The sequence below is a fragment of the Polyodon spathula genome, chromosome 10, assembly GCF_017654505.1.
Source record: "Polyodon spathula isolate WHYD16114869_AA chromosome 10, ASM1765450v1, whole genome shotgun sequence".
NCBI lineage: Eukaryota > Metazoa > Chordata > Actinopteri > Acipenseriformes > Polyodontidae > Polyodon > Polyodon spathula.
Window position 1 is genome coordinate 46,315,976 of NC_054543.1, and position 18,933 is coordinate 46,334,908.

General features: G+C 40.8%; 2 protein-coding genes across 21 annotated transcripts in view; both read right to left on the reverse strand.

The window, feature by feature from the left end:
• Positions 1 to 9,243, reverse strand: part of LOC121321971 (protein unc-80 homolog) — a 34,472-nt gene extending 25,229 nt beyond the window's left edge. Inside the window, 12 exon segments of the mRNA XM_041261356.1 lie at positions 624 to 761; positions 1,235 to 1,549; positions 2,418 to 2,686; positions 3,283 to 3,405; positions 3,685 to 3,880; positions 4,394 to 4,525; positions 4,712 to 4,744; positions 4,746 to 4,974; positions 6,610 to 6,733; positions 7,186 to 7,342; positions 8,282 to 8,330; positions 9,022 to 9,243. Of these exon segments, the coding sequence (XP_041117290.1) occupies positions 624 to 761; positions 1,235 to 1,549; positions 2,418 to 2,686; positions 3,283 to 3,405; positions 3,685 to 3,880; positions 4,394 to 4,525; positions 4,712 to 4,744; positions 4,746 to 4,974; positions 6,610 to 6,733; positions 7,186 to 7,342; positions 8,282 to 8,330; positions 9,022 to 9,113 (1,857 nt within the window). The 5' untranslated portion in view covers positions 9,114 to 9,243.
• Positions 9,244 to 15,687: 6,444 nt separating this feature from the next.
• Positions 15,688 to 18,933, reverse strand: part of LOC121322447 (microtubule-associated protein 2-like) — a 95,634-nt gene continuing 92,388 nt past the window's right edge. For 14 of the 20 annotated variants that reach the window (XM_041262441.1, XM_041262457.1, XM_041262449.1 and 11 more), the window contains 3 exons: positions 17,775 to 17,856; positions 17,182 to 17,294; positions 15,688 to 16,338 (listed from right to left, as the gene is read on the reverse strand). In XM_041262441.1, the coding sequence (XP_041118375.1) occupies positions 16,123 to 16,338; positions 17,182 to 17,294; positions 17,775 to 17,856 (411 nt within the window). In that variant the 3' untranslated portion in view covers positions 15,688 to 16,122. The remainder of the gene's footprint in view (positions 16,339 to 17,181; positions 17,295 to 17,774; positions 17,857 to 18,933) is intronic. The other 6 variants (XM_041262454.1, XM_041262453.1, XM_041262456.1 and 3 more) reach the window with 3 other exon arrangements.

Here is an 18,933-nt window from a genome sequence, read left to right on the forward strand (position 1 = left end):
AGTGGCATCCTGTTAGTGTACCAGCCTATGCAGTGGCATCCTGTTAGTGTACCAGCCTCTGCAGTGGCATCCTGTTAGTGTACCAGCCTCTGCAGTGGCATCCTGTTAGTGTACCAGCCTCTGCAGTGGCATCTTGTTAGTGTACCAGCCTCTGCAGTGGCATCTTGTTAGTGTACCAGCCTCTGCAGTGGCGTCTTGTTAGTGTACCAGCCTCTGCAGTGGCATCTTGTTAGTGTACCAGCCTCTGCAGTGGCATCCTGTTAGTGTACCAGCCTCTGCAGTGGCATCCTGTTAGTGTACCAGCCTCTGCAGTGGCGTCTTGTTAGTGTACCAGCCTCTGCAGTGGCGTCTTGTTAGTGTACCAGCCTCTGCAGTGGCATCCTGTTAGTGTACCAGCCTCTGCAGTGGCATCCTGTTAGTGTACCAGCCTCTGCAGTGGCGTCTTGTTAGTGTACCAGCCTCTGCAGTGGCGTCTTGTTAGTGTACCAGCCTCTGCAGTGGCGTCTTGTTAGTGTACCAGCCTCTGCAGTGGCATCCTGTTAGTGTACCAGCCTCTGCAGTGGCGTCTTGTTAGTGTACCAGCCTCTGCAGTGGCGTCTTGTTAGTGTATCAGCTGCCATTACCTGCATGTGTAAACGATCTCCAGAGAGGCCTCTGTGTCCCTCTCCACATCCATAGGCACAACCCAGAAACTTGACGATTTTAATCGGCATTGTGAGGGCCAGCCTGTGGCCAGAGAGAGGAACACTGTTAAAACATGCCTTCAACGTAAAGCACTGAATAAACCCTGGTCCCAGAGTGTGGTATATAAGGGTCGCTGTATTGTTAGAGGTGCTTACTTTCTAAAAACATTTTAAAATCTTAGAGCCTATACAATGGATTTAAACAGCGGCAGATCTAAATCAGGAACCACACTGATTTAGTATTTAGATTCACCACCATTCAGATTAGTAATCATAGCAGACCCCCTTGTCCACTATGTTAAAGATACATGGAACCAATTTTTATATAAACAGTGGCTGCTGAAGGTAAATAACAAAAATGGGCAAAGTTAATCTCTGATAATATCATCATGCAGACACCTAAGTGGCTCCATCTATAAATATAATAATCCTACAAGTGGTTTGTAGTTATAATACTTATGAAATTGCCTCTCTCATGTTTGTAAAAATACCAGCCGCTTTTACAGTGTGGCTTTATCTCTGCCTTCTGGATAAGCAGCCAAACAGGACACCTTGTTTCCTTACTGCCTGTTCTTGCCGTCATCTCCTCCTCCTCCTCCTCCCCCTCCTCCGTTCCCGCCCCCTCCTCCTCCCAGCGCCTCCCCCATTCCTCCAGCCACACCCACGTTGGCTCCCCCTGTTCTCTGATTGGTCCCATCCTTGAGCCCGGTCTCCTCATTCTCCTTCTCTTCCACCTTGGACACCTTCTTCCCCATGCTGGGAACCACTCTCAGCTGCAGGAGGCACTCGATGATGTTCAGAGTCACGTCGCAGATTCGTGAGCTGATGTCGTCGGTCAGGACCACGTACACAGCTCTCAGGATCACCTGTAGAGGAGACACAGGTTCAAGTTAATGTACGTACATAACACATGCAACGCAATACAATGCAAAGTCATCTAAATAAATGTGTGACAGACATTGTTTAATGTTAAGTCCTCACCGTCATTTGTTTTACAGTCTGCGAGGGATGAAGGTGTGTAGCTGGTCGGGCTAATTCGTGATTGAGCCGTGAGTGGGTGGGGAAGTGAAGGGGGATTGGTGCTGGAGATGAACTGTGCTGCAGCTGGGAGCTGGGAGGATTGAGGCTGTATGAGATAACTCCAAGCAGCAGTTCAGGATCAGTGGAATTCCCTCCTGGGACCAGTGTGTTCATATACACCCCTTCCCTTTATACCTCCCAGTCCTCTCTCTTTCTCAAGCCTTAAGCCCAGGTAGCCTGGCTACATGGAGCATCAATGTGTTTTTAAATTGTATGTTTCCATTGACAACAACCCCTTTAGACAACAACAATTAGACTACTGTTTTAAAAAGTCACCAATATGTGGTTTTCTGAAACAGAAAATGATACAAAAATCAAAATTATAATTGTAAAAAGAAACTTCAGACTTCCACAAGCCCCTGTATTAAGCTTCTGAGTTGTTTATTGATAATTTATAATTGGGTGCACTGAAAAATAATGCATTGGAGTAATACTAGCTTTGAGAGTCTAGCCCGGGTGAAACCAAAGTTGGCGCTTCCACTCCTTGTCTTTGTTCCAACCCAATAGCTGTTTAACCAATTTAGCCCCTATCCAGACCCTGATGTAGTTAATGGTATCATTTTACTTGTTAAACCTGGAGTGGAGTGGCCCCCAAGGACCGTGATTGGACACCCTTTATCTAGGGGGAGCACCAGTTTAACAAAAGTGGTTTACCCCAAGGTCCAGCATGCCGTTCTTAAGGATGAAGTTGTTGGTCCCCTCAATGCTCTCTGCATCCTCCAGGCAGCTGTAGTTGATGCAGGAGTCAGTGAGACTGCGTGGCAGGTTGGAGCAGGCCAGAGGCTCAATGGGCATCTCTGGGATGGGCACCGGGTTGCACATCTTCTTCATGTGCTCTGTGAAGAAGTCTGCGTAGCCCACGTTGAACGAGGCCACCGTGGTGCTGAAGGTTGCCACGGTGATGGTGGATATCTGGGACCTGACTGTGAGACCAGAAGCATTGTTACGCTGTGGCACATTTCTATTAACCAAAACTGGCTGGTGGCGAACAACCCACAAACTTAACCAAGAATTCCTTAACTGTGAGAACCTGCCCCTGGGTCAAATGCAGCAAACTTCACCAGTGATATATTCAGAGTGTTTTTATTCCATAATGAGATCCAGCTGTAGCACATAACATAGCTTTTTGTCATTTTCAATCATTATGAAGATGTCTGAACTGACTCTTCAAGTTACAGATTACATATTTTGGTGGCACTTATTGTGTGTTGCAAAGTATGAGACCACGGCTCAGAACAGAAAGAGACTGATCAAATCCCAATATTTCCAGCAATGTCCACACCAGAACAAGAGATGGTGCTGCTGTTTATAGCAGGTGTGTTAAGTAACTGAGCTGCCTAAGAGCAGCTCAGTGAAAGAGCCCACTAAATGGCATGCTCAGTCCCACTCCTACTGAGCAGCTCAGATCGCTACAGAGCAGAGTTCACCGATGACCTGAGGGGAAAAATTCTTGCTCTGAGCCGCTCAATTACTTAATGCACCCATGGTAGCCCTGTGAGGTCATGGATCCCGCACGTACCTTCCTTGACGGTGTTTTCACCGTGGCTGTCGCTCATCAGTGTGTGGTGCGAGTGGGACTGTCTGGCGCCGAGGCTGTCCATGTCTGCGGTCGTATCGGAGCTGCCTCTGCGTATGAACCTCCCTGCAGCCAGAAACAGACAGACTTGTGTCTATTACTTAAACATTGAGGATCTTTTAGTTATGGGTGGATAATAAAGTGCTGTAATATCAGTTTAAATGCTTGGGTGCACCCAATCCTATACCATATGCATCCATGTACACCACATGCTTCAGGTTCTTTTCACAGCAAAACTACACTTACCAGAATGCACAGGGATGTGAGTTGAAAAGCCTGAACTGTCCTAGTGTACATGGAGTCATATGGTAACCCAAACCCTAACAGAGTTGCTGCCTGCCTCACTCAGGATGGCCAGCCCGCGCCGCTCGTCACCAATCCCAGAGAAGCTCCCGAAGGAAAAGGTGCTGCGCGTGGGAGACACGTCCAGGTGGTCCTCGTGCAGCAGGAAGGGGACCCCCATGCGCCGCTGACGCCTCTTCCCGGTGTGGTGGAATGGGATCGAGCCCTTGCGCTCACGTTCCTCCTTGCGGCTCTTAAACTGATTGTGACAAAAACAACAACGACCATAGCAATCACTGTATTGGAGCCTGGGCTGATAACACGTTTATATGTGTATTCGTTTAGTTGATGTAGGTCTAACAGACTTTGTACTGTCTAGGTTAAATTAGTTTGAATAATTGTCCTCCAGTAGGTGTCACTATTCTACCATGCCATTGAAGAGTGACACTATAGTAATATGATTGGATAACTTTATTGAAGGTGGAACTTCCGGGTTAGAGAAAGGGAAGAGGAGTCGCCATTTATATTGCTTGTTTTTTGCACTGGGCTGCCGTCTGGCAATTGCTTGTCATCGAGTGTCTAAGCTTAAATAAATGAACACCTCCTTCTTTATCCCTTGTGTTGGGCTCTTTTCTAATCCACAGGAGTGATTTATAAGTACAGAAAAAGATTCTGAAAGCTTAAAACGATGTAAAACTTAGTAGAACTACCGGAACAGCACATATACTGCATAGAGTTTTTATGACAGCCTAACTCGGTCCCTGTGTCTCACCGTTTTGAAGATGTTCATGCCCAGGTCAGAAGACAGGTCCGGGACAGCCTGTCTTCTTAGGTTTGTCAAGGACACCTTGGAGAAGGTCTCCGTGCTGAAAGACTTCTCCTCTTTGCATTTTGAAGTCATGTCCTTCACAAAACCAAAAGGGGCATGTTATCACAACCTGTTTTGAAAAATCTAATATAGCGACTTGCACAGCAGCCTTCATCTACTAGCCATATAGCTACATTAACACGTGAGCTGGTATCTATAACACTCCAGCCACTCATTGGACATCACATTCAGGGGTGACCACCTCACCCCAACTGTCCTGACCTGTGTCTTGTGCGTGTTCACCAGGGAGGGTGAGGGCTGCCACCATGGAGCTGCTGCGTGGTCTGGCCAGCTGTGTGAGGAGGGGCTCTGGGGGTCTCTCAGGCTTCTCCTCCAAGATCTGTCGCAGCCTTTGCAGGCAGTACAGCAGTGCCCAGTGGGTCCTTTCCTCGGACCAGTGGGGCTGCTGGAGGCAGCGCAGCACCGCCACATCAAAATAAGTGCCGTAGCGAGATCTCTGCACAGGGACGGCTGCGGTCGGAGCTCTGGAAAGCACAATGGACGTTTGACTTATTTGGGGTTTTTAGAAGAGAAGTTTTCAGATTCCTTCTTATCTGGGTTTTTGTCAAGCTTTACTTAAACAATGTAAATCACTGATGGGAAAGCAGTTGCCATCAACGATCTGTTAGAATTCAGGTACATCTTGAGTAGACACTTGTTTCTGTTTCATACTAGTCCCTGAAAACAAGATCAGTTAAGACTCCTGCCTGTTGGATTGGTAATTGGCAGTCAGGTCTGCGATCAGGCCGGCACTCGCTGTGCCACAGAGGCAGTCTGGATAATAAATGACCATGAGCCCATGAGGAACTGGCAACCTCTCTCACTGCAGCACTGTTTCCATGGAAACTGCCTCATGGGTCTATGCCTCAGTGCACCCGGGCTCCAGTTGAAACACTGAGGTTCAGACACAGAGCACAACACAGCACAGTGCAAAAACCAGCACCAATCAGGGTTCTTTCAAAATGCAACGAATTGCACAAAAATCTCTTGGAGTCCACATGCTGTGTTGGTGTAGTACAATACAACACAATATTATCCTGCGTAACTCCCCTTGTGCACTGTTCCAGTCAATACAGCTTACTTACTGGCTGTGCACATTCAGTGCTCAGGTAACTATGTGCAGTATACATCAGACCATTTAGACCATTCTCTTCTGAACAAACTGCATAATTTGATAGATAGGTAAAATTATTAGAAAGTAATTCATCTAGATAAAAGTTTTAGTTATGTTGTGTACTGAAAAAGAATGCCCAAGCCAAAACTTTGGTCAACTTGAATTAGATTGTTCTAATTTATCTTACCATGCTGAGTTTTTCTGAAATTATGGGTGTATGTATTTATTAGCAGCTGTCTTTTGGAATGCAGTGCACTCATCTGTATCAGCTGATGCCAGGGCTCCAGTTGAGAAAGCTTCAAGCAGCCCAGATCACTGACTGTCATACCACCCAGTGCTATGTGGCATTTTTGTGTAAGCTAGATAGATGTTTGCTGCATTTTGGGCCAGAAAAGTAAGTGACTGCAAAACCTATATATGACTAAGAACATTATTATTTACACACAATTACTTCAGAGGAATGCAGCATTTGCAAAGGGTTTAAATTTGAGCAGTCTATTAAAAACCCAAGGCATGAATAACAAATGGGTGAATAGTATACTTTGGAGGTTTTGTGATGGAACTGTTTGTTTGCAGGTACAACTTGTATTTATATATAAGAAGCATAAACAGATATGGAAGTAAGACCCTCCTAGCACAGACTTATTTCAGTATGAGCTATGAGCTTAACTATGGTAGTGTAATATGTATCCAGTGATGGCTTGCCATTCTAAACTGCTTTTACGTTGACACATTAACAAGTCTAACTGTGATGAACTGTGTTCTCGTTTCATGATGTGGCTAAGCGGAGACCAACAAAACTCATTTTACGTGTGATTTGAGCCACATTCCACATAGCCAGTGAATGACTCCTCTGGAAATGACTGGAAAAGATCTGTAGTATGGTCTTTTTTCCTCTTTCTATCAATTACAATGTTCATTAATTCAATAATATCCCCCCCCCCCCATGTTCATTAAGTTAGCTTCAAGCTTTTTCACGCCTTTAAAAAGGAGCCTCCTCACTCACCTGTCACAATGTTTCTGACTGGCTTGATGACAGCAGTGAAGGCGGGGACATCGGGCTGTTTCTGCTCCCACATTGGCTGCCAGACGATAAGACCACTGGCCAATCGGAATGTCAGATCCGACTCCTAGAGCAAGTGAATACACTTTTAATACACTGTACCGGAGTGAAGGTGGCAGAAATCAGAGAGGAAAGAATCTTTGTCAAATGTAAGTGCCACTGTAGTAAAGCATTGTCAATAAGGTCATGTACTGCTGTTGTTTTTTTTTTTTTATTATCTATGTCTCTGCATCTGTTTATATTATTATTATTATTACTGATTAGGGAGTTTTGCAAGAAGATTGTTATTTCAGGCAGTCAGTAAAATCTTTTACAATTGGTAATGCAGCATGCATGCAAACTGTCTTTTGCTGAAAATGTATACTTTTTGAGCAAATATTTCTTATATAAACAAACATATAAAATAATAAGACCCCTGTGCTCTGTGGATGTACGGTACTTGGACAACATGCATTGCAAACGTAATGTTTATGGAGGTAATAACTGGGTGCATGCTAGAGTTTTCTTCCTCTCCCTTACCCAGCTTGTTCCGGTTGGAGAGCAGGATGGCAGTGCAGTGCAGCACATGGGGAAGGGCAGCCTGCATCAGCTCCCAGCGCGAGATGCGCTGGATCGCCTCCGAGAGAGCGGGAGACAGGCCGTGCAGCTTGTTCTCCACCAGCACTCTCTCAAACGACTGTAACGACAAGCAAAGCAATGCAAAATAAATCGCATTGTGTTTGTGACACGCTGCCGTTACGGAGTGCGTCCTGTCCCCTGTCGGTGAGATAAGATGAGGTTAAAAGCTTTCAAACCATGGATGCAGATGAGCCTGGCTCTTTTGCATTGTGTTTAAGATGCACGGGGTCGCAGCTTTGTGCCCAGCCCCACATTTGCACAATAAACAAATATTTTATTTAGCATTTTTTTGCGTACAAAAAAACTGCAAACATTTTTGGCACGAATATCAAATTCATATTTTGTATATTGCAACAGGTCGCCAACATTTCTGGAGCAAAATAGGCTTTACTGTACCACCGTTATAAATGTACTTACTGCACCTACAGTACAGTATAAGCAGACTTTAAGACTGTCTCTTGCACAGGATTTACTGTGCATTAAAAGCCTCATCCATACAAGCCTTGACATATCCTGTGGAATCTCTCTAATGCCCTGTTTAGACCCACATAAGGACTGTTTAGAATGACTGTAAAGGAGAGCTGGACACAATAGAGATGTCAATGGAAAGGACCTGAGCTGGTCTTCCTATTGAGTTTGCCATCTGGCATTAGTGTTGTGTAATATAATTGTGGGGTTACTGTGGGATAACACAAAAAACCCACCATTTCCATTTCCTCAGATATCTGTAAACATGATCATGTTTGTGTGCAAATACATGGTCCCTTGTGAAAAAAAACACCCAAACAATGAGCCAGATTGAGTTTGCAGAAGGCTGTTTGGATTTTTAAACCATATGTTTCTCGATATGTAACCTGAGTACAATCAGGCACAAACTGCAGTCAACCAGAATGCCATGTATAAACTCGGCTTGGAATTTGCAATGTTTATTTTGTCACGGATTTGTGATTTTCCATTGACGTCACAATAATGAAACTCGCATTGGATAATAACCTACCACACAGGACGCTTCATACTGCTTCCCCAGTTTTGGTCTCAAAAATGCACTGTAAAAAGCAAACCAAAAGCGAGAGTCCTTATTAGGTTCACATGTGTTCCGTGTCATTTAGCGGTAAGCTTGTTGTGCTCATTTGCTTATCATCAGTATCCAGTTTACCAACACATTTCCCAAAAGACCCGTTTGAACAGATATACGGAGGCAGGAGCAACATGCATATACAATGTCGGGGAGTCACAGGATTTATTATAACATCCAACTTGACACAGACACTCCGACCAACCGCTTCCCATACAACATTAAGGGCATTTACTGTGTTGCCTCCAATTAGTTAGATTAAACCCTGTTTTATAAACGCAGGACCTCCGGCAGTGATGAATTTCATCCTTAATTAAACCCAGTTTGGCAACACAGGCCGATTTAATTAGATACAAATTCAAATAAACATATATAAACATTCCTTATAAATAAAACAGATGTAAGCGAACACATACAGTTTGTGTGATTTAAAAATACACCGATATTATAGTGAACAAATATCCATAACAAAATACATCAATATAATGAATCTATTGAGTAGAGCCTGGTGAAGTCGGTAAGAGATTCAGATTTCCAGAATAAATAAAATAAAATAAAATTGCACCTTGCTATCATTTTGCACAGCATAACAACACATATGCGAATACATATGTAAACGTTTGGTGTATAATGTTAGAAAGAAAATATCCTAAAAGTCTAACCTGGTTTGTCTCCACAGAAACGTCTGGGTTGGGAAAGGTACACCTCTCCCACATTGCTGATCGGGATCCTCCAGACTCTTCCTCTTCACCATGATTTAAATACATCTAGCGTGTTTTATTTGGTGATGCCGTTTCATTACACAGTTTTGGTTTTCTTGTGTAAAATAGCTGCAAGTACTGAGCAATAGCGAGTCTGAAATTTCAGCACCACCCTCTGTGGAAGGCAACCAGAGGCTGAAAGTTAATAATACGTAACCCACAATCTGAGGAGCGAAATAAATTGAACGCCAATCACAATCACCATTGATTTGTTTTGTTTTCAGTTTCCGCTTTCAGGCAGCAGCAGCCAGGTAATGGCTCTATAAATTGGAAGGCAATTCAAAAGCGCTATTTCACTTAGGGCTGAGAAACAGAAATGCAACAGCTCACAGTGAAACGTTTTTGGAAATACTGTCGTTCAAAAACATACGCAGCAGCGACCGGGAACATGTTACTTTATTAACGTGTGTGTGTGTGTGTGTGTATGTATGTGTGTGTGTGTGTATATATATATATATATATATATATATATATATATATATATATATATATATATATATATATATATATATATATTGTTGTTTTTTGTTTAATTTAATTTTACGATCACTATGAAAACATATATAACGTATTGCAATGACACACAATGAAACACATACATATGTTAATTAATGTAATGTTAGTTTGAAAAAGTGCTGTAGGCAAGTTTAAACTTTGTATCCAGCGAGGCGTAAAGGAAGAACTCCTGTGATGTTTACGCCTATATAGTAGCTGTTGTTATTTGTCTTCCTTTTTATTTTTTTTTACCAATGATTCGTTTGTTTTCTTACTAAACAGTAAAGAGACTTTAGTCTGAAACACTGTGCCAGTGATTGAAAGGAAAACATAAACACACACACACACACACACACACATTTTTACATCATACATTAATAAGTCATCGTTCACTTACAGCAGGTTGCCTATACACAATACCATTCTCTCCCATTAAAATGTAATGTAAACCGTGTACCTGCCCGTATCTGAATGGTGTTCGTAGTTCTCTGGAGCACTTAGCGTTCATCAGCACACGCTCTGGAGGCTGTGTTAAACATGATTTATCATTTTAACCCTATAGCTACTGCGGTGTCTGCACACACACAATGAACCCTCCCAACTTATTTCCTCACTGTCTTGTAAGGTGCTTTGTGATGGTGGACCACTATGAAAGGCGCTATATAAAATAAATATTGATTGACTGATAACCTGCTTTTCATTCTTATGTGACATCGTTCATTCTAATCTCAAGCATTTTATTAAATACCGGAAATCTTGAATCACAAATTAACACACATTAAGGATGTCAATATGGAAAAAGTATACCTTAATTTACATACTAATACAATACTATCAATAAAAAATAAGAACAATAAAATACTTGTAATTTGTGGCAACCATTTTATGCTTCCTTACAGATTCCTGTCTGAATATCCCATCTGAAGACACGGAGACCCCGCGTGCTGTCGGGTATGTTTGAGTTTGGGTCACATCTCCTGCAGGATGCGTGTTACGCTGCAGTAATCAACACATAGAACAGTCTTGTCATCCACGGAGGAACATCACAGCCGAATACATCTGCAATCCATACAGCAATTGGGGATACCTTTATATATTTGTCATTGGTATTGATTTGTAAAAGATTTTTTAAAGGTTTGGTAACTCTCTTATCTGAGTGCTCTGCTACAGAGGACTAGCATTGGCAATAGCGGTACGCTCTCAGGATTCTGTTCATTTTCCTGTTCTAAGGGAAAATGATCTTTTGCATAGCAACTCCAGAAGACGTGGAACTGTTTCCATCACAGCATAAAGGAATTTGATAATCTTTCCTTCTCTGGTTTTAAAGGTCATATTATTGCTTATAATCTCCAGCCAATGATTCTTCTTCAGTCCACATTAACACACAGATCCCTGTCTTATTTACTGTTCTGTGATCTCTGTGTGCTTCAGTCCACATTAACACACAGATCCCTGTCTTATTTACTGTTCTGTGATCTCTGTGTGCTTCAGTCCACATTAACACACAGATCCCTGTCTTATTTACTGTTCTGTGATCTCTGTGTGCTTCAGTCCACATTAACAAACAGATCCCTGTCTTATTTACTGTTCTGTGATCTCTGTGTGCTTCAGTCCACATTAACACACAGATCCCTGTCTTATTTACTCTGTTCTGTGATCTCTGTGTGCTTTAGTCCACATTAACAAACAGATCCCTGTCTTATTTACTGTTCTGTGATCTCTGTGTGCTTCAGTCCACATTAACAAACAGATCCCTGTCTTATTTACTGTTCTGTGATCTCTGTGTGCTTCAATCCATATTAACAAACAGATCCAAGTCTTATTTACTGTTCTGTGATCTCTGTGTGCTTCAGTCCACATTAACACACAGATCCAAGTCTTATTTACTGTTCTGTGATCTCTGTGTGCTTCAGTCCACATTAACAAACAGATCCCTGTCTTATTTACTGTTCTGTGATCTCTGTGTGCTTCAGTCCACATTAACACACAGATCCCTGTCTTATTTACTCTGTTCTGTGATCTCTGTGTGCTTTAGTCCACATTAACAAACAGATCCCTGTCTTATTTACTGTTCTGTGATCTCTGTGTGCTTCAGTCCACATTAACAAACAGATCCCTGTCTTATTTACTGTTCTGTGATCTCTGTGTGCTTCAATCCATATTAACAAACAGATCCAAGTCTTATTTACTGTTCTGTGATCTCTGTGTGCTTCAGTCCACATTAACAAACAGATCCCTGTCTTATTTACTGTTCTGTGATCTCTGTGTGCTTCAGTCCACATTAACAAACAGATCCCTGTCTTATTTACTGTTCTGTGATCTCTGTGTGCTTCAATCCATATTAACAAACAGATCCAAGTCTTATTTACTGTTCTGTGATCTCTGTGTGCTGCTGATTAGGTTTGAACTACACACTATTTTAGTGTTGTTTACACATTGTAATTTTCTTGTTATGGTTTTCCAGGACCCCCTTGTAAACAAGTCCTGGTCTCAGTAGTTCACTCTCCCTGTTAAATAAACAAATACAACATATGTATATATTTTAATCCAAGCAATTGTTGACTTTGCTGGCTAGGAAGAAGAAAGAAGAAACAAGACAGTGCATACAGTTAGCAGTACAGAGAAGCATTTTTATTTCGCAAAACAATCACTATACAGCAACAAATACAAGTGCAAATTGGATTGTAAAAGAACTATCTACCATCAGCCCACCAGCGAATATCAAAAGGCTCCAGAACTGAAGAATGCACACATTGAAAGATTCTTGAAAGCACAATAAGATCCTTTTGTTCTTCACGGGTGGGAGTCTGCACACAGGGGTCCATTTTACAGCTACAGCATGCTGGGCAGTGGACAAGGACAGTTTCTAGTATTGCAGTGGTTGCTATGTTATTATTACCCACTACTTAAAGGAATGATATGCACAGCCTTGAAATCAATATTCTGATTTCTTTACTAGTCTGAGTAATATAATCACTGACCCCTGTGGGAAATATCTTTTTGTTCTTCTCCCCTTTTTTTAATTTGAAAAGGGGATATACGCTTTTTTAAAAGTTTTAAACTGTTGCTTCCTAGTGTCGCGTCCTGTGTAGCACCCTCACTTCCATGGTACAGACCACAAAGCTTTCTGTACAGGGAAGGGAAAAGGGTCGAGGAAGCAGCAACCTTTTCAATCTAAATTATCATAAACATAACAGGTTGTGGGCCAATGACAATGTTGGTGATGGTTATCAATCATTTAAGGAAAATAAATATAAAACAAGTCTGATAGACTGTCAAGGACACTCATACAATACCCACGAGATGAAGAATGAAGATCCATGGGGACTACACTGTACTCATCAGGTTTCTAATGCTCTATAAATCCGGTCCCAGCTGTAAATCTAATACTGCTTTGCCAAAGTCGAACCTTTCATATATAAAAGCGTTATCAAATATAAGATGGATTGCTTTTGTAAAATTGGTAAAAGATCTGCTTTATTTTCCTTTATATTTCTCGTCTATCTTTAAAATGCATACAGTTAGGAACAATGCTTTCCTTACATAGCTTCTGTATACATAACAAGTCTGCCTGTTTTAATGCTTTACTGTGAAACAAGTCAAGCTGGGGTTAGAATGATTCATTATAGTCACTAAATAAAAGTACAACTCTATCTACAATCCCTCCATATATATCATACTTTTTTATAAACACTGGCAAGCATTTACTATCATCTCACATTCAAACAGGACCCCTATTTTCAAGTATTTCAAGAGGTGCTGCTGCTGCTATCACACACTCCAGTTATACAAAACAGACATAACACTCTCTAAACAATTCTCAGGCTGCAATACCTAGTTACCAAACTACAGTAATCATGGAGTCTAGTTCAAAAGCACACCAGTCAGCGCTAATACCACTTTGTAATAAACTGAATGCAGTACTTATTTCCAATTCCCTAGGACTTGTGTACAGTCCACCCATCAGGAATGAAACTGAATCCCATTGCCACACTTCACTTCATAAAACACAGCTTTACTGATTGAGTAGGGTTATCGGTTAGGGTTAATGAGCTCTAACATGGGCTGCACGAGGCTACAGTGAGTTCAGATTTGAACGACTTCTCTGGTCTGCTAAAAGCTATTAAAAGAGGCCCACATTTTTATGTCCTGATATACCTGTATCAGTAAGGGACGCTGCCTTTATGAACCAACCGGAATCAAGGGACGTATTTTTGCTTGAACTTACGAGACAAAATTCTCCTTGTCAAAGTACAGACTTTGGACACAAAGGTTTAACCCTGATTAGAGGAGAATCTGGACAAATTCTGATTGCAAGCAATCCTGCATGGTGTGTGTGTGTGTGTGTGTGTGTGTGTGTGTGTGTGTGTGTGTGTGTGTGTGTGTGTGTGTGTGTGTGTGTGTGTGTGTGTGTGTGTGTGTGTGTGTGTGTGTGTGTGTGTGTGTGTGTACTGTACTATAAACATCCTACCTTTAAAAACCAAGGTTCTGACTGTTTTGCAGACATTAATAGGTTAACCCTACAGAAGAGCTGTTAAATCTCGTGCAGTCCTTGTTACAGCTTCCTAATGTAAGTGTTTGCTGGATGTAAACGTGTTGGAAAGCAGGGCTCAGTTCAGCAGTTCGACTTCAGCAAAGCAAAGCTCTGTCCTTGATGCCATGACATGCTTTCTGCTTCAAAGTCTCACCGAACGAACGGCAACCTCTGCATGTTGGGGACCTTCTCTGGTAACCTCAGAAGCTTTCTTCCACGCGGTTTTCGTTGTACTTGTTTTATTCTGGTTAAATAATGTGTTTAGCTAGCATTACAGAAACATCTGGCACTAAAATCAGGTCACCGCTTTTGGTTGTTACAGAAAGCATCTACATGACCAACCTCTTTAAACAGGGGAAACTGCAGGGTGCAGGAAACACAATACTGCGAAGAGAAGCTTAATGAAACATTAGGTATAAGGGATACCACACATGGCCACAGAGAAAAATATACTATAACACTGTATCAAACAGATGAGAGACAAGTTTGATTCTCTATGTTTTTTGTAATGTTTTTTTTTTAAGTTTATACACAAAAACCTAGAGTTTTACCTGTTATTTGAACAGACACAAATTTGAAATGCTCCCTAAATTAAATGTGATCAAATAATAATTATTTAGACAGGTTAGTTATGTGATTGCAAACCCTCAACAATTCAAGGTCCATTTTTAAATGTACTCTGAAATTAACACAAACAAGGTTTCAAAACTATCCCTGCTTAAAATAATTCAATGGGCCCAAATGCTATATAAAAGATTAATTAAATTCAAATGCTCAGTTTGCAATACATGCACTCATGCATTTTGAAAAGCAAGTTGCTTTTCAAACACACACACACAGGTAAGTTTTGTTTTCCTGAACACTGAAGCTCAGTTTTAAAATAGTGTAATATTCAAAAGAGGCTCGGGGATGTTATTATAATGGTGCTGCTGCAACCTAATGTTAATGTTACACCAGTGCTCCCATTATAGATATTGATACTGGAGTTTTTAATACTGGAGATACCTTTCCCCAAAACCAGCACGCTGATATTGTGAGAAGCTGTGCACTGCCTCATACTGCTTAATTAAATACATGTTTGGTATTAATTCTGGAAGATTTCTATTACACTCATGAAGCATTGCAATTATTAATTACCACATTACTCTGACACAGCTGTAAAGGGCCTTGGAGAATTATAATACAGCACTGCTGTACATTTCCACCCTGCTTTTTTCTGAGATATAATTAAAACATGGACCTATTGTGAGCTCAAGAAGAGCAGAGTTTTTGTTTATCATAATCACTAATATCTACAAAACATGAAGTATTTCCCATATCCAATAAATCAGTAAATAACTTACTAAATGTTTTTTTTTAAAAATAACCTATTTTTTTGCACTAGAGTTCATACATGCTCATCATACCATTTAATTCTTGCAATAATGTAATAATAAGTTATAATTAGGGATCTCCCTTTTTAAATTTGTTTGCAGAAATGTTGCCAACGGTACTGTATGATAGTATATATATATATATATATATATATATATATATATATATATATATATATATATATATATATATGTGTGTGTACTGTATATCAATGCTGCCTGCACTAGCGTGAACTGCCCTATTACAGTTGTAAGATGCATGTTTGTAAGTCAATGCAATATAGAGCTGAGCAACAACATTTACCGTGTAGGATGTTAGCATCACTTTGTACCCATTTAAAACAAAACAAAAAAGTCAAGAGTGCTTTGTCTGTCTGACATTAACAGAAAAAAACAGGTTTTAGTTTTTCTAGGACACAGTCATAAGTGGTGATCGCTTATTTTTTAATAATCTTTTGAGTAATAATCGGGAACCATGCTTAGCAGGGTCCCGGTAACTGTCATGCTGTGCCATGAAGGAATGATGTAGATAGCTTGCTGTTGTTTGAAATCATGAATACGCTGCACTGCTGGGCAGACAGAGTGGACACAGGGAGGTGCTCACAAGCCCTGCTTGGCCAGTGCGGCTGTCACGTCCTCGGCGAGGGTGGCGAGCTGTGGGGACTCCAGCAGGTTGATGCTGCCCGAGGAGGAGACGTTGCTGAGGTGGAGAGGGGAGGTGGACCCTGATATACCCGGGGACTGAGTCACGATCTCCGCTCCATGGTCCACTCGGGCCCGCGCTGACTCCCTGAAGGACAGCTTGTGGCTTTCGATCTAGGGGGAAAAATAAACACTCAATGAGCCAGCATGTAGCGCCCATTATAAAAAATAAAAACATTGTGGAATACCCTTATAAAAATATATACTGCAGTAATGCTGCACCATCTTGGGGCACTGTGCAGTACTGCTGCATAAGCCATCGTACTGGAGCATTCGGAATCTCTCTTGGGAGTATTCCTTCATTGTACTGCAGTAACACTGTGTTATTAAGTTAAGTTGTCCACAATATTGCATTTTACTGCAGTTTTAGTGTATTGTCACAATACTGCAAAAAGAAACAAAATATAACAACACCTGTATTCTGTTTTAAAAGGTATAATTGTTTAAGCATGATCAGAAAAGTGCAGCAAAGCGCAGTGAAAGCATGGCAAAAATATGGTAAGCTTTTATACCTGTTTATATTTATTGTGATTTCTGTTGTATAGCTTTATTTTCTCTGTGCTGCATTTATTTTCACACCATCTATAAAGCTGATCACAACCACACACAGAGTAAAATATTTTAGGTGTCAGGTATATATTTAGAAAAGAAATATTGTGACATTTCCTCTCGTTTTTCTTTATGCCTCAATGTATCTTTTAAATAACATTGTTTATTTGAACAGTTACAAGAGGCATGCCATGTGTGTCCCGGTGTTTATTTGCCCTACCCAGTTTAATGGTGCACAGGGGGTTCAATGAAAAGCAGGGGTCTAAGTATAATAAACCTACCCAGTTTCCTTGCTCAAAAATCTCCACAGGGTAAAACCTGTGTAAGATTATACCAGTCAGCATTATCATGTTGTGGCGAGTTGGCACTGTCAATACAGTTTGCAGAGATTCACCAAGCAGAGCTCACCTGTATTTGACCCCCTCCAGGTGTGTGGCGGGCATTGTCCAGAGAGCCCACCTTTGCGTGAGCCTTGTCTTTGAAATCCAATTTCACACTTTCAATCCTAATATTTCCACCACCTGCAAGAAACGAAAAACGAGACACCCGCATATTATTCTCGATAAGTCAGGACATTCTGGGTTCAAATGCCTTTGTGTATGAGGGGACTGGGGGCCCTATTCGCAAAGCTTTAAGAACTGTTTGAAGCAATGTTTTATTAGGGGCTGTTTTTGTTTTTTCTTCTTTTTAAAGCCCATTTTGATTAATTACTTCCAGTCTGTAGTTTCACAAAACCCTTTTAATGGTTTTTGAGAATGTTAATTTGCTCAAAATAAACATTACTTTTAAGTTCTTTGGATAATGCCATATACAAAACCTCTCAGTCTGAGTAGTTGACTACCCATTACGTTACAGCATGAATATGCACCACCAGCAACAGAGCCTGCGATTGAGAAACTTTCCAGCAGATGGTGCTGCAGTATCCAGAAACCTGAGTCCATGATCAAGTCAGAGGACAGTATATGAAGAAATGACTGTAAATAGACTGCACTGGAAGTTACCTGGTCTGTAGCGGATGTTGCTGAAAGATCCACACTTTGAAGTCACGTGACTCAGATCAATCTTCTTGCTCTGAATTTGTATCTGGAATAATATGACCAAAGTTTACTACAGTTCTTAAAAAATTTTTTGTATACATATATATATATATATATATATTATAGATATATATATATATATATATATATATATATATATATATATATATATATATATATATATATATATATATATATATATATATATATATATATATATATATATATATATAATATATATATATATATATATATATATATATATATATATATATATATATATATATATATATATATATATATATATATATATGCCTGTTGGTTTATTAGGGTGTGTGCAGGATGTGGTTGAGAAGTGCTTTTGTATTCTGCTCTGTGGGGGGCCTATCCTGCCTCACAGCCCTTCCATCATGGATTTGAACCCTGCCTGAACAGGAATTCAGTCACAGCAAATGAGTGCTAAGAGTGGTGGGGAAAGGGTCACATGACATCAATAGTAACCTCTATGACAGGGGTGGCCAACCACATTGCTCCTGGAGAGCTGCAGGGTCTTCTGGTTTTCGTTCCACCCGAGTTCTCAATTACTTAATTGAACAGGTGTTTTTCTTAATTGCTCAACACTTAATTTCACTTCCTAGGTCTCTGGCCATTGATGATTTAAAGAGAAAACCTGCAGAATTGAGGATCTCCAGGAGCAGGACTGGCCACCCCTGCTCTATGCTTTTGCTTGGTGGCACAATGCAGTGTGTGTTTGCTTTCAATAGTAGAGGCACTGGCTTGCCTGGTTGCTTGCTGCTTGTCTTTATGTGAACATTTACGCACCAAAAGACTGCAATGCACCTATGTAGGTTTATAATACGATGTGAACACATCAGTCACTGATCTGGAATTATAGTAAACACTGAATAGGTCCATTTCTCCCTGTAAGTTAAAATGCAATGTTCAATTAGATCTGTTTTGTATACGTGGCCTGAATTACCCCCCCCTTCCCCCCCCCCCCCCCAGAAAAAAAATAAAAAATATATTAAAAAAAAATCCAGCATATTTGTGAGAGCAAGCATGGCAAAAATAAATAATATATAGAAAGGGCTTATGTTTTATATTCAATTATTCAGTTTTAAAG